The sequence below is a fragment of the Piliocolobus tephrosceles genome, chromosome 13, assembly GCF_002776525.5.
Source record: "Piliocolobus tephrosceles isolate RC106 chromosome 13, ASM277652v3, whole genome shotgun sequence".
NCBI lineage: Eukaryota > Metazoa > Chordata > Mammalia > Primates > Cercopithecidae > Piliocolobus > Piliocolobus tephrosceles.
The window spans coordinates 97,923,118-97,935,137 of NC_045446.1; the positions used below are offsets into that span (position 1 = coordinate 97,923,118).

Consider the following 12,020-nt stretch of genomic DNA (forward strand, 5'->3'; position numbering starts at 1 on the left):
AATCATGAGTAAATAATAAACCTGGTATGAGAAAGATACACACGATATGTATATATTTAAGATGTATAATGACAAATAACAAAAGTAAGAGCATTAGGCATGGAGAGGCTTTTTTTTTTTGTATTGTATACTCCTGCACATTTGAAATTTTTAGTAAGAACAGACTTATCTCAACTTTCAGAATAAAAGGTATAGTGTGAACGCTTCAGGGAGATTTGTGACAGCAGTAAATAAAATGAATTGCAAGGACAACTATCTGGGAAGCCATGACAGAAGTCCAAAAGAGAAGTAATGGCAGGCACATCGCGGGACTGGTAGCAGTGAAAATGGAATGTGAATGACAAAGATTTTTAAAGTAAGAAAACCATGGCTGGCGTTTTTTGTCCATTAAATGAAAAGCAGGAAGTCAGCAGAGTAGCTGGTTTGTGGAGAAAGAATACTCACAAATTGATGCGAATTATTTCAATTAGAAAATGATACTGCTTTCTTAGGACTTTCTTAACTAGGGATGATTCTGCCCTCCAGGGGACATACTAGCAACACCTACAGACATTTTCCCTAATCACAAGTGGGTAAGGGCAGGGTGGGGAATCGGTGTCCTACTGTAATCTAGTGAATAGAAGCCAGGAATGCTGCTAAACATCCTACAATGTTTGAGCACAGGATAGCTCCCCACAATAAAGAATTATGAGGCCCAAAATGTTAACAGTACTGAGGCTGAGAAATCATGTTTAAGACTACAGTTACCGAAACTCAACTAGATTACCAAACTGCCAAAACTCAGAATTCTTAAGCAAAAGATTAACCAGACATTAACAAAACATTAGTTTAAACTTGTCATTAGTTTCTTCAAAAATGGATGGTGGAACCATTTCCGTTTAACGTTTCCTGCAAAATGTGCTTATCAAGAGCCCTACGCAAATAACATTTTTGTGGACAGCGCTGGGCATTTAAAAGAGGCACAAGACAAATGGGTTTTCCGAACAATAAAATAATGGTAGTAATGGCTGCGAATACTACGGGAGGTTTCATCACAGATGCTTGCCATTTACTTTTAAGGACGTAGCATACGACGTCTGTAAATCACTGGCTCGGGTTTTGAGCTTTACGTGACTCTCGTCCCCTGTAGTACAATCCTCTTTATTCTTTCAGGGGACAAACAACAAAACCCGTTTCTCACACAGACAATACACCCTGACAGACAAGTGACCCACAAACCACCCCTCTTCAAATGAAGGTGAAACTAGGGCTAGAAAACGTTCAACTAATTTAAGGCAATTAACCCTCTGAAATTTTTTGCTGATCAAAGGTATAGGAATTGCTGTTTTAAAATATGCAAGTAGCACTTCACATCTCTACACTGGACTACGTATTGCGTGGAGGATGGAGAAGGAAGATCACCCTTACTCCCAAATTCGTAGTTATAAGGGCGGGTAATTAAAAGGGCGGCAGGAAGGTCTCCCTACAAAGATGGGGGGCCGGGGAAGTCCCTCTTTGCCCTATTTTCGTCCCAGCAATGAACCACGGAAAGTGCGCCCAAGGTTGAAGCACACGCAACCCGTCCGTCATGCAGACAAACGCTCTTTCAGGGGTCCTAATTAGCTGTGGAGGCCTAACTTTCCCTCCGAATCCTGGCCCAGGTGTTCCACCTCGAGCTTCCCCTCGGCCTTCCCCTCGCCACGCAGCCTCTGAAGAGAAGTATCTACATACAAAGAGGCTTAAACTGCCTAGAACCTCCGAGTGACGAAGAATCACCGCCAGTATCAACTCGTAAGCTGGGAGGCAAAACCCCAAAGCTTCCCCACCCAGGGAAAACCTTTGGCCTCAAAGGTCCTTGTGTCCCGCACAGCCGGGGCCAATAACCCTCCTTTCCGCGCCCGCGCTTACCCAATACAAGCCGGGCTACGTCCGAGGGTAACAACATGATGAAAACCGTAGCTGGAACCACAATAAGGAACAAGACTCAGGTTAAAGCAAACACAGCGACAGCTCCTGCGCCGCATCTCCCGGTTCCAGTGGCGGTACTGAACCCGCGGCAATTTGTCCCGCCTCTTTCGCTTTACGCCAGCCAATCGCTTCTGCCAGAGAAAGAAAGGCGCCGAAATGAAACCCGCCTCCGTTCGCCTTTGGAACTGTCGTCACTTCCGTCCTCAGACTTGGAGGGGCGGGGATGAAGAGGGTGAGGAGGGTGGGTGAGAACCCCGGAGCCCGAGCTGAAGGGCAAGCAGCAAATGCTAGGTCGCTGGCCATTGGTGGACAGGGCGCAGGCGCATTTGCTCCGACGGGCCGGATGTTTTGGGGGAGTGTTTTGAGCGCGGAGACCGCGTGATGCTTGGCGCGCATGGGCACACCGTGCTCTACTGCCGCTCGGCCCTGCTTCTTCTTCCAGAAGTGGGCGCTGTGCAGTTACGCAGGGTTTGAACCGGAAGCGGGAGTAGGTATCTGCGTGGCTAACGGGGAAAAGAAGCCCTCGCCGCGGGAGGTGGCGAAAAGAGCCGGGATCTGCGCTGCAGCCATCGCCGTGGTTGATACCACTTTGACCTTCCGAGTACAACGGTAGGGGCGCAGAGGCAACGCAGAGGCTCCTGCGTTGGAAAATTCAGTCGCGTGCGATCCAGTTTGTCCTCTCCCCAGACCCCCAATCTCATGCACCCCTCCAGAGCGGCCCTTGACTCCTCTCCTCACTCCATCTTTCCCTTGATTCCTCTCCTCACTCCATCTTTCCCGGCCTCTCTTCGGGTTCCTAGCGGACTTGGCCAATAACCTCATCCTTTTAAACGCCCTGAATTGAACCCTCCCTCCTGCTCATCCTCTTTTCGTGTCGCCTTAGGGTTCAGATTTAACTACGCGACTTGACTAGTCATCTTTTGATCTCGCTCTCGTATTTAGTACTTTCAGTCAGCGAGCATTGATTGATATTTCAACTTCAGCCTTGCGGTTAAGAGCTTGGGCTCTGGAAGCATACGGCTGGAGTTGGAATTCTGACTGTCACTCGTGTGGCCTCTCTCTCCTGTCTTGTGAAGATAAGTGAGATAATCTTGACCTGCGGTGAGCACTCGTGAGCGTTAGCTACTGTTGTTACCAGGTACAGATAAGTAGAAAGACAACTGCAATAGATGATAATGTATGTGATAGGGGAGTACTCTGATGGTAGAGGAGTGACTGGTTCTCTGCAAACTCAGCCTGAGACTATCAATTCAGTTTGTGGTGAGACCTCGCAGTGTTACCTTGGCAGATGGTAGAAGCCTTCCAGATGGAAGGAAAAATGCGTGTAAAGGCACAAAGTGTAGAAGGACCCTGAAGCTCCAGAGTGAGGTCTGGCATTGAATGAAATATATTTTGTGGGTTTTCAACTGCTGAAGTCGTAGGAATGGATGAGACCAAGAAAACAAAGCTGTTTTTGAGGTATGAGCGGAAGAAGAGCTATCAGAAGACTTTCAAAACAGTCATAAAGGAAGGGAATATGATCATTGCTAATATTTGCTGTGTTTCAGGGCACCGTAAGCATGTATATGGTTCCTTACAGGAACTCATAGAGGTAGGTACTAGTATTGTTTTTCCTTTTCTCATTGAGAAACTGAGGTTTGAAGAGATTAGTGAACTTGCCCTAGATTATACGGTTTGTAAGTGGCTGAACCAGGATTTGAACTAACACAATCTGACTACAGAGGCCACACTCCTTAGCACTAGAAAAGAATGACATGCCAAGGGCAGAGTTATTTCTAGGAAGATGGGATATAAGCGTCATTGACAAGTTCTGCAAAGGGGTCAACTTGGTTGAGATCTAAAAAGGAACATTGAATTCGTCAATCCAGAGGCTCGTAGGAAGTAGGAAATCTGTCTCTTTTCATTTGAACCTTGAGTGGAACCTAGATATTCTGGATTAATGTATAAATGAAGTTCATCTTTATGTGGTGACACTCATACTCTAGTTGATTACCTAATAGTTCCTCTGCCTTCTTTCAGTTCCGCCAACGTACTATGTGCTTTTACATTGTAGAACCCTTTGGCTGTGCTAGTTTCCTTCCCTGGAGTGTTGGTCCTCTAGCCCTTTTTTGGTTTGGCACCAGTTAGTTCAGATCTTGGCTTTATGATAAACTCCTCTGAGATATGTTCCCTGACAATTTATCTAAAATGATCCTCTCTACGGTTATTTTCTATCACTGTATTTTTGTTTCCTCAGAGGCATACATTACAATTTGGAATTATGCATTGATTTATCAGTTTACTTGTTTACTGTCACTCTGCTGCCCAGATATGACTCCATGAGGGTAGGATTTGTATCTGTTTAGTTCATTATTTGTCCACCTATACGTCGTAAATATTGTTTGCATCTATCAGTGAACGAACATCTTCTGTTTATGTAGATAATACTGAACTGTTTTGTTTTCTTCAAAGTAATCATTAAGAAACTGAAGGTGAGAAAAACAAGTTCAAAGAAGTCACACCATGGGGAAAAAAAAAGTCAAGTTTAGGGCTGCCTCTTCCGGGAAGTGGCAAATCTTTAGTATATTTAGCAATAAAGGTGCCAACCCTTATGGTTCTTTGGATATTGCTGAGGTATTTTCGTTGGTTACATTACCAGCTTAATTTTCCTTATTGACTCAAGAGGGCTTTAAGCTGAAATTGAAGAAGTAAGAAGACTCCTAGATAAAACCATAAGGAATAGAAAAACAAAAATGATAATACTTGTTCACAGGAAGTATATAATTAAATGAAAAGGACTCAAATAACAATCTGTAATCTGTAGCAGAGTAAAGTGGAGGTTGTCATAGTGATGGGGGATGGGGGAGGTCGGAAGAACCACCAGTGAATACAAAAGGAGAAGAGAATCAGAACCGTCTGCTAATAAAATGGGTAGTCAGCTCTTTTTTTCTTTTTTTCTTCTTTTTTTGAGACAGATTTTTGCTCTGTCGCCCAGGCTGAGTGCAATTGTGAGAACTCAGCTAACTGCAACTTCCGCCTCCTGGGTTCAAGTGAGTCTTCTGCCTCAGTCTCCCCAATGGCTAGGATTACAGGTATGTGCTACCACACCTGGCTAATTTTTGTGTTTTTCGTAGAGACGGAGTTTCACCATGTTGGCCAGGCTGGCTGGTCTTGAACTCCTGACCTTGTGAAATGCTCACCTCAGCCTCCCAGAATGCTGGGATTACAGGCATGAGCCACTGCGCCAGGCCTGGGTAGTCAACTCTTACTGAGAATATTCAAAGACAGGGCATTCATTTTGTAGGAGACATTCCTTCCTTTATAGGAAGATTGGACCTGGTCTCTTAGTTCCTCCCAATTTTGAGATTCTGTGAGATTGAATCGGGGCAGAGAAACATACTTGATCTTGAAAGATTAAGTAGAATTTAGATGGATGGATAGGAGAAGGAGTTTCCCTACCTTTTTACATCTTGAGATGTGGGTATGTGTAGGTATAATATACATGAATATATGTGTTTTTTCTCTGTTTACAGACATTCATAGTCTAATAAAAAAACTTCTTTGTATCATATAAAGGTTTAGATCAGAACTAGTAAAACAGAATGCTGTTTCTTTTTTCTTTTCTATTTTATTTTATGTTCTGGGGGTAGATGTGTGGGTTTGTTACATGGGTAAATTGCATGTTGCTGAGGCTTGGTGTACGAATGATCCTGTCACTCAGGTAGTGAGCATAGTACCTGATAGGTAGCGCTTCAAGCCATACCTCCCTCTCTTTCCTTCCCTCAAACAGTCCCCAGTGTCTGTTTTTCCCATCTTTGTGTCCATGTTGAAATGCTGTTCTTACTAGATCTTTTTGAAGGACATCAAAAGAGAGTTTGATTATATCAGAAGCCCCCAAAAGAAGAGAGCTACTACAGTGGAATCAAGACATAGTAAAACATAGTTGATCCTTGACATTTGCAAAAGATACCACCATAGCATAGAATTTCCTTTTAAAGCAAATATTTTACTCCTATCATTATGTGTTCAATAAGAACCTTAATTACCAGTTGAGATGGAAGTGGTAGGCAAAGCTTACTAGCTCTGCTAGCCTCCTACTTACCAGCTCCAAAGCATGTTTTAAGCCTTTGGCTCAGCAAAATGACACATCTCTCCATATGAGCAAGAGTGCTTTTTTCTTTTTCTTTGAGACGTAGTCTTGCTCGGTCACCAGGCTGGAGTGCAGTGGTGCGATCTCTGCTCACTGCGACCTCTCCCTCCCGGGTTCAAGTGATTATTCTGCCTCAGCCTCCTGAGTAGCTGGGACTACAAGCATGCACCACCACGCCCGGCCAAGAGTGCTTTTAAATAATTCATTGTCAGTGTTAAATTCTTGAGTACTCATTTCCTTATTTGTCTGGCTGTTTTCTATTTATCTTTCATGTCTGAATTTAAATGTCATGTTTCTTTGGTCTCAGAGTAATAAAAGTAAATATACTTCCCCCATCTCCCACCCCAACGGAGCCTTCCTCAGTCGCCCAGGCTGGAGTACTGTGGCTCGATCTTGGCTCACTGAAAGCTCTGCCTCCAGGTTTTGAGCGATTTTCCTGCCTCAGCCTCCTGAGTAGCTGGGATTACAGGCGCGCGACAACAAGCCCGGCTAATTTTTGTATTTTTAGTAGAGACAGGGTTTCAACATATTGGCCAGTCTAGTCGAACTCCTGACCTTGTGATCCTCCCACCTTGGCCTCCCAAAGTGCTGGGATTACAGGCGTGAGCCACCGCACCCAGTGTAAATTATACTTTTATTTTAATCCTGCTACCACTACAAGCAAGGCAAACATTTTTGTGTTACAGCATTTCTTGTATAGATTTTAAGAAAATCTCATTTTAAATATGGAAATGTTAAGAAAAATTATTGTGCCTTTGATGAGAATATGCTTCTAATTGTGCGGTTAAATCTATAAATACTGCAGTATAAAATAATTATATATACACATTTTTTCACACCTCTATATGCATATATGTACATATACATATATATACCTATATTTTTTTTTTTGCAGACAGTGATGTGTATTCTGAAATTGTGAACCATGAGTCTAGCACTTAATGATCTGCTTATTTGCTGCCGTCAACTAGAACATGATAGAGCTACAGAACGAAAGGTAGTAAATTACTTAAATTCAATTTTTCCTTGAAATAAGTGTGATTAGTAACCCATTATTATTTCCTTTTTATTTTCAGAAAGAAGTTGAGAAATTTAAGCGCCTGATTCGAGATCCTGAAACAATTATACATCTAGATCGGCATTCAGATTCCAAACAAGGAAAATATTTGAATTGGGATGCTGTTTTTAGGTATTCTATTCAAATTTATTTTACTGTCTTCATTTTTCTCTTTCATATTTATTTCTGTTGTGATATTATTTTTGTGTGTCTTAACATTTGTCTTTGTTTCTTATGTATCATTATGCCTTGCATATGAATTTGGCATTTAATATTTATCCAAAACATAATTTTTAAAGCATGTTCATAAACTTAAAAATTATAAATTATTTCTTCAATAAAATGTTTTAGACATATCTCACTCAAAATTGAGAGAGAATTTCTCTCATTTTAATTAGTTCACAAGACTTCAGATTAGAGAAAAAAATTATAATAAATGTTTGGATATTACTTTCACACCTTTAAATATTGCTCTGATTATAAGTAAATGCCATGTGTTAAATTGTAATAAAACAAGTAAAAGGAAGATTGGAATACTTGTATATGAATTTGGTTAAAAACAAAAAAACCTCAAACAATGAAAAAAAACAACTGATTGCTGGGACAGCAATCAGTTAAACCAACAGGGTTGATGCATTTTTACATTGAGACATCATTTTCAACCATGAAATCCATTTATAACTAGAAACAGATTGTAAGAATTAGGAAAGATGAATAAAGTATTTTAAATACTGAGAGTATTAAATAAACTAGAAATAACATTTGTTGTCATGAAGAAGTATGTATTTAGTTGTCCTTCAGTGTTTACAACAGATTCTGTTTTATTTTTAGCTCCTATTTGGTATTAGATTGACTTGCAGATTTGAATGCATATAAAATGAAACATACATGCTCTTTTTCCTCTGGCTTTCTAGTTTATTTTAAATACAACAAATATAACCTGAAGATGAATACTCTTTTGTATAAGCTGATCTGGTAGGTCAAATATGTACTTGGCACTCCTGGCTAGTTATGAGTATCTTCTAGGCAGGCTTCATTTAATGGCTAGCAACATTACCAACTGCCTAAGAAAGAGGTAGATCCAGTACAGAATAACAGAAGGAGTTGAGAGAGGATTGAGAGGGTCCTTACTAGCACTGTAAACTTTTAATGATAAATTTAGAAAGCAGGCAGTAAAGCAGTAGAAAGTCATAGAAGATTAAGGACTTCGCAAACCAGACATTAAATTGGTCTTGTAGGCGTTAGGCCTTGAAAGAGAGATTTAATTGTTTTATTTGTTTTATTCAGCTGGTATAGTAATCTAAGAAAGGTAGTTTAAAAGTTGCTTTTTGTGATGGCATGAACAGCTTTTGAAATTATTATAATTTAAGGATTCAATGAGTTTCTGAAATTGTATTTTGTTTTCTTGAAGATTTTTACAGAAATATATTCAGAAAGAAACAGAATGTCTGAGAATAGCAAAACCAAATGTATCAGCCTCAACACAAGCCTCCAGGCAGAAAAAGATGCAGGAAATCGGGAGTTTGGTCAAATACTTCATCAAATGTGCAAATAGAAGTAAGTGGTGTTATAAATTATAAATAAATGGCTTAACAGATTACTGTTTCGTGGGTTTTTTTTCAGATCATTTTAAGGACTTAACTGTTGCATAAGTTCTAAATATAATAAGATTAAAAATTGAGTGCAAGTTCATATAATGATTTTTATTTTTATTAAAAGGTTTTTTTTTTTTTTTTTAAGGCTAGTCAAGTGAAGCAGTGGGAGTGGAGAAGTAACAAAGAAATCTGTAACTGGTTGTGATCAATTAGTTGTAAAGACCACTGCACTCAGGCCAGCCTGATTTTTAATATTACTGGTTCAAATATTTGGGGAAACTAATCACAGAAATCTGAGGATTGAAGGGATTTATTTGTTTAAGAGATAGGGCGTCACTCTGTTACCCAGGCTGGAGTGCAATGGTGTGATGATAACTCACTGCAGGCTCAAGCTTCTCAGTTCCTGAGTGATCCTCCTGTCTTGGCCTCCTTGTAGCTAGGACTACAGATGTGCATCACCATGCCAGGCTAATTTTTTTTTTTTAGTTGATGTTATTTCACTGTTTTGCCCAGGCTGATCTTGAACTCCTGACCTCAAGCAGTCCTCCCCCTCCCTAGTTATTGGTATTGCAGATGTGAGTCGCCATGCCCAGTGAAGGAATTAAAAATTACTGTTTTAACTACCCAGTCTTGGATGCCCTCTATACGTTCCTAGCCTTTAGGTAGAAGTGCAGTCTTAATGATTGAATATACTTTCAAGGCTTTCTTTTCCATCTTTGAATAGTATTAAGAGTATTAAAAACTGGCCGGGCACAGTGGCTCACTCCTGTAATCCCAGCACTTTGGGAGGCCAAGGCAGGCAGATCACCTGAGGTCAGGAGATCGAGACCAGCCTGACCAACATGGCAAAACCCCATGTCTACTAAAAATACAAAAATTAACTGGGCATGGTGGTGCATGCCTGTAATTCCAGCTACTTGGGAGGCTGAAGCACTAGAATTGTTTGAACCCGGGAGGCAGAGGTTGCAGTGAGCTGAGATTACGCCACTATACTCTATCCTGGGCAACAGAGCGAGACTCTCAAAAAAAAAAAGTATTAAAAACCTGTCTTTTGTTACTGCTTCTCCCTTCTGAGAGTATATCAAAAACTCCTGTTTATTTTTTTAGTGTGACATCCTTAGAGATGTTTGAAGGTAGCCACAATATTTCCTGAGTCCTCATCTCTGAAGTTCATAAACTCACTGTCTTTAGCCCATGTGACCTAGGTGTCATACCACTCTCCTCTGAATATTCTTCAGTTTAATTATCTGTCTTGAAGTGTGGGCCTCTACGTACAGGGAAGAGGCTAGAAAAACAAAAAGTGTGGGACTCATTTTTTTTAATACAAGATCTTGCTTTGTAGCCCAGGCTGGAGTGCAGTGGTATGATCTTGGCTCACTGCAATCCCCGTCTCCCGGGGTCAGGTGATCCTCCTGCCTCAGCCTCCCAAGTAGCTGGGGCTATAGACACGGGCCACCATGTCTGGCTAATTTTTGTATTTTTATTAGAGACAGGGTTTCACTGTGTTGGCCAGGCTGGTCTCAACTTTTGACCTCAAGTGATTTTCCCACCTTGGCTTCCTGAAATGCTGGGATTACAGGCGTGAGCCATTGCACCTGGCCAGGACTCCATCTTTTAGGTATATTCTGATTAGTACAGAGAGAAGCAAGTCTTGCTTATCTTTCATTCTGTACTTTTACTAATTCATTCTAAGATCATGTGAGCTTCCTTGGCTGTCAGAACCAACACTTAATTGACATTGTACTTACTATGATTTGAGGGAAAAAAAAACCCAAAAAAAGATTTTTTTCTCCTGATGAGGCAGATAGTTCCCATCTTTAACTTGTACAATTAATATTGTGAAGAGTTGATTTTTTGGAACCAAAATGCAGGATCCTGGTAAGCTTTTGTAAGGAAATGGGCTTTATACATACTGAAAAGTTAGAGGCAGAAATGTGTGTTCAGGGACTCCTGGGCTCTTCACAGATAAAGATGTTGCTTTGTGATACCAACTCTTAAGAATCAGGAGGCTGGAGCACGGTTGCTCACACCTGTAATCTCGGCACTTTGGGAAGCTGAGGCAGGCGGATTACCTGAGGTCAGGAATTCGAGACCAGCCTGGCCAATATAGCGAAACCCTATCTCTACTAAAAATACAAAAAATAGCTGGGCGTGGTGGCGGGTGCCTATAATCCCAGCTACTTGGGAGGCTGAGGCAGGAGAACTGCTTGAACCTGGGAGGTGGAGGTTGTAGTGAGCTGAGATCGTGCCATTGCACTCCAGCCTGGGCAACAAGAGCAAAACTGTCTCAAAAAAAAAAAAAAAAAAAATCAGGAGAGCATCCAAATTAGTAAATATTTAGTACAAGTATGCAGATTATTAGTGAATGATATTTCAGAATGGTGGTATGAGACTTGAGGGCAAAGTATAATTGTTTAGTCAATTTTCCACCTCCCCTGAGATGCCAGCTTGTGTGGATAACTTCAGCCCCTCGTCAGAGACTCCAGCAGAGACAAAGGAAAACTACTCCGAAATATTCTGCACCCACTTTGCTCTGTGTGGTAACTTTGTATCCAGTAAAATATTGTATTTGCTAGTAACGCTGGGATGTAGTAGGTACTTACTGAATGTGAGAGAAAGATAACACGTCAATTTTGTAACCCACCAGAAAAGTTTGCAGCGTGTACAGTAGTTTTGCCTTGCAGTGAGCAAACCTTTTAATTGCAAAATTAGCAAAGGAGATTACATTTGAAAATGCATCAGCGTGTTGTTTATAAGAAAGAGATGTAATCCCAGCACTTTGGGAGGCCGAGACGGGCGGATCACGAGGTCGAGGTCAGGAGATCGAGACCATCCTGGCTAACACAGTGAAACCCCGTCTCTACTAAAAAATACAAAAAAAAAAAACTAGCCGGGCGCGGTGGCGGGCGCCTGTAGTCCCAGCTACTCGGGAGGCTGAGGCAGGAGAATGGCGGGAACCCGGGAGGCGGAGCTTGCAGTGAGCCGAGATCGCGCCACTGCACTCCAGCCCGGGCGTCAGAGCGAGACTCCGTCTCAAAAAAAAAAAAAAAGAGATGGTAAAATTATCAGTGCAGGTCATTTAAGTAGTTGAAAATGTGTGTTTTTATTTACAGCTTCCTTTTCTTTCAAATTTGACTTTGTAACTTAAACCTTTTTAATCTTGGGGCAAAACCAGGGAGTTACTATTCCCTCACCCCACCTCAGTTTTTTTTCTTTCCCCAAACGATTGGAGGGTTGATGGGAATTTAACATATGTCTAGACTTTGCCACTCTTGCTTAATATTGGTATCCA

At 41.3% G+C, this 12,020-nt stretch overlaps 2 protein-coding genes across 6 annotated transcripts in view; one reads left to right on the forward strand and one right to left on the reverse strand.

Annotated features, from left to right (window-relative positions):
• LOC111540103 (protein NPAT) overlaps nt 1-2,029 on the reverse strand; it is a 62,691-nt gene extending 60,662 nt beyond the window's left edge. For 2 of the 3 annotated variants that reach the window (XM_023208183.2, XM_023208181.2), the window contains exon 1: nt 1,888-2,029. In XM_023208183.2, the coding sequence (XP_023063951.1) occupies nt 1,888-1,924 (37 nt within the window). In that variant the 5' untranslated portion in view covers nt 1,925-2,029. The remainder of the gene's footprint in view (nt 1-1,887) is intronic. The other variant, XM_023208182.1, reaches the window with a different exon arrangement.
• Nucleotides 2,030-2,201: 172 nt separating this feature from the next.
• ATM (ATM serine/threonine kinase) overlaps nt 2,202-12,020 on the forward strand; it is a 132,800-nt gene continuing 122,981 nt past the window's right edge. For 2 of the 3 annotated variants that reach the window (XM_023208184.1, XM_023208186.3), the window contains exons 1-4: nt 2,202-2,556; nt 6,972-7,073; nt 7,153-7,265; nt 8,545-8,690. In XM_023208184.1, coding sequence (XP_023063952.1) covers nt 7,002-7,073; nt 7,153-7,265; nt 8,545-8,690 — 331 coding nt within the window. In that variant the 5' untranslated portion in view covers nt 2,202-2,556; nt 6,972-7,001. Of the gene's footprint in view, nt 2,557-4,955; nt 5,019-6,971; nt 7,074-7,152; nt 7,266-8,544; nt 8,691-12,020 lie in introns of those variants that run through there. The other variant, XM_023208185.1, reaches the window with a different exon arrangement.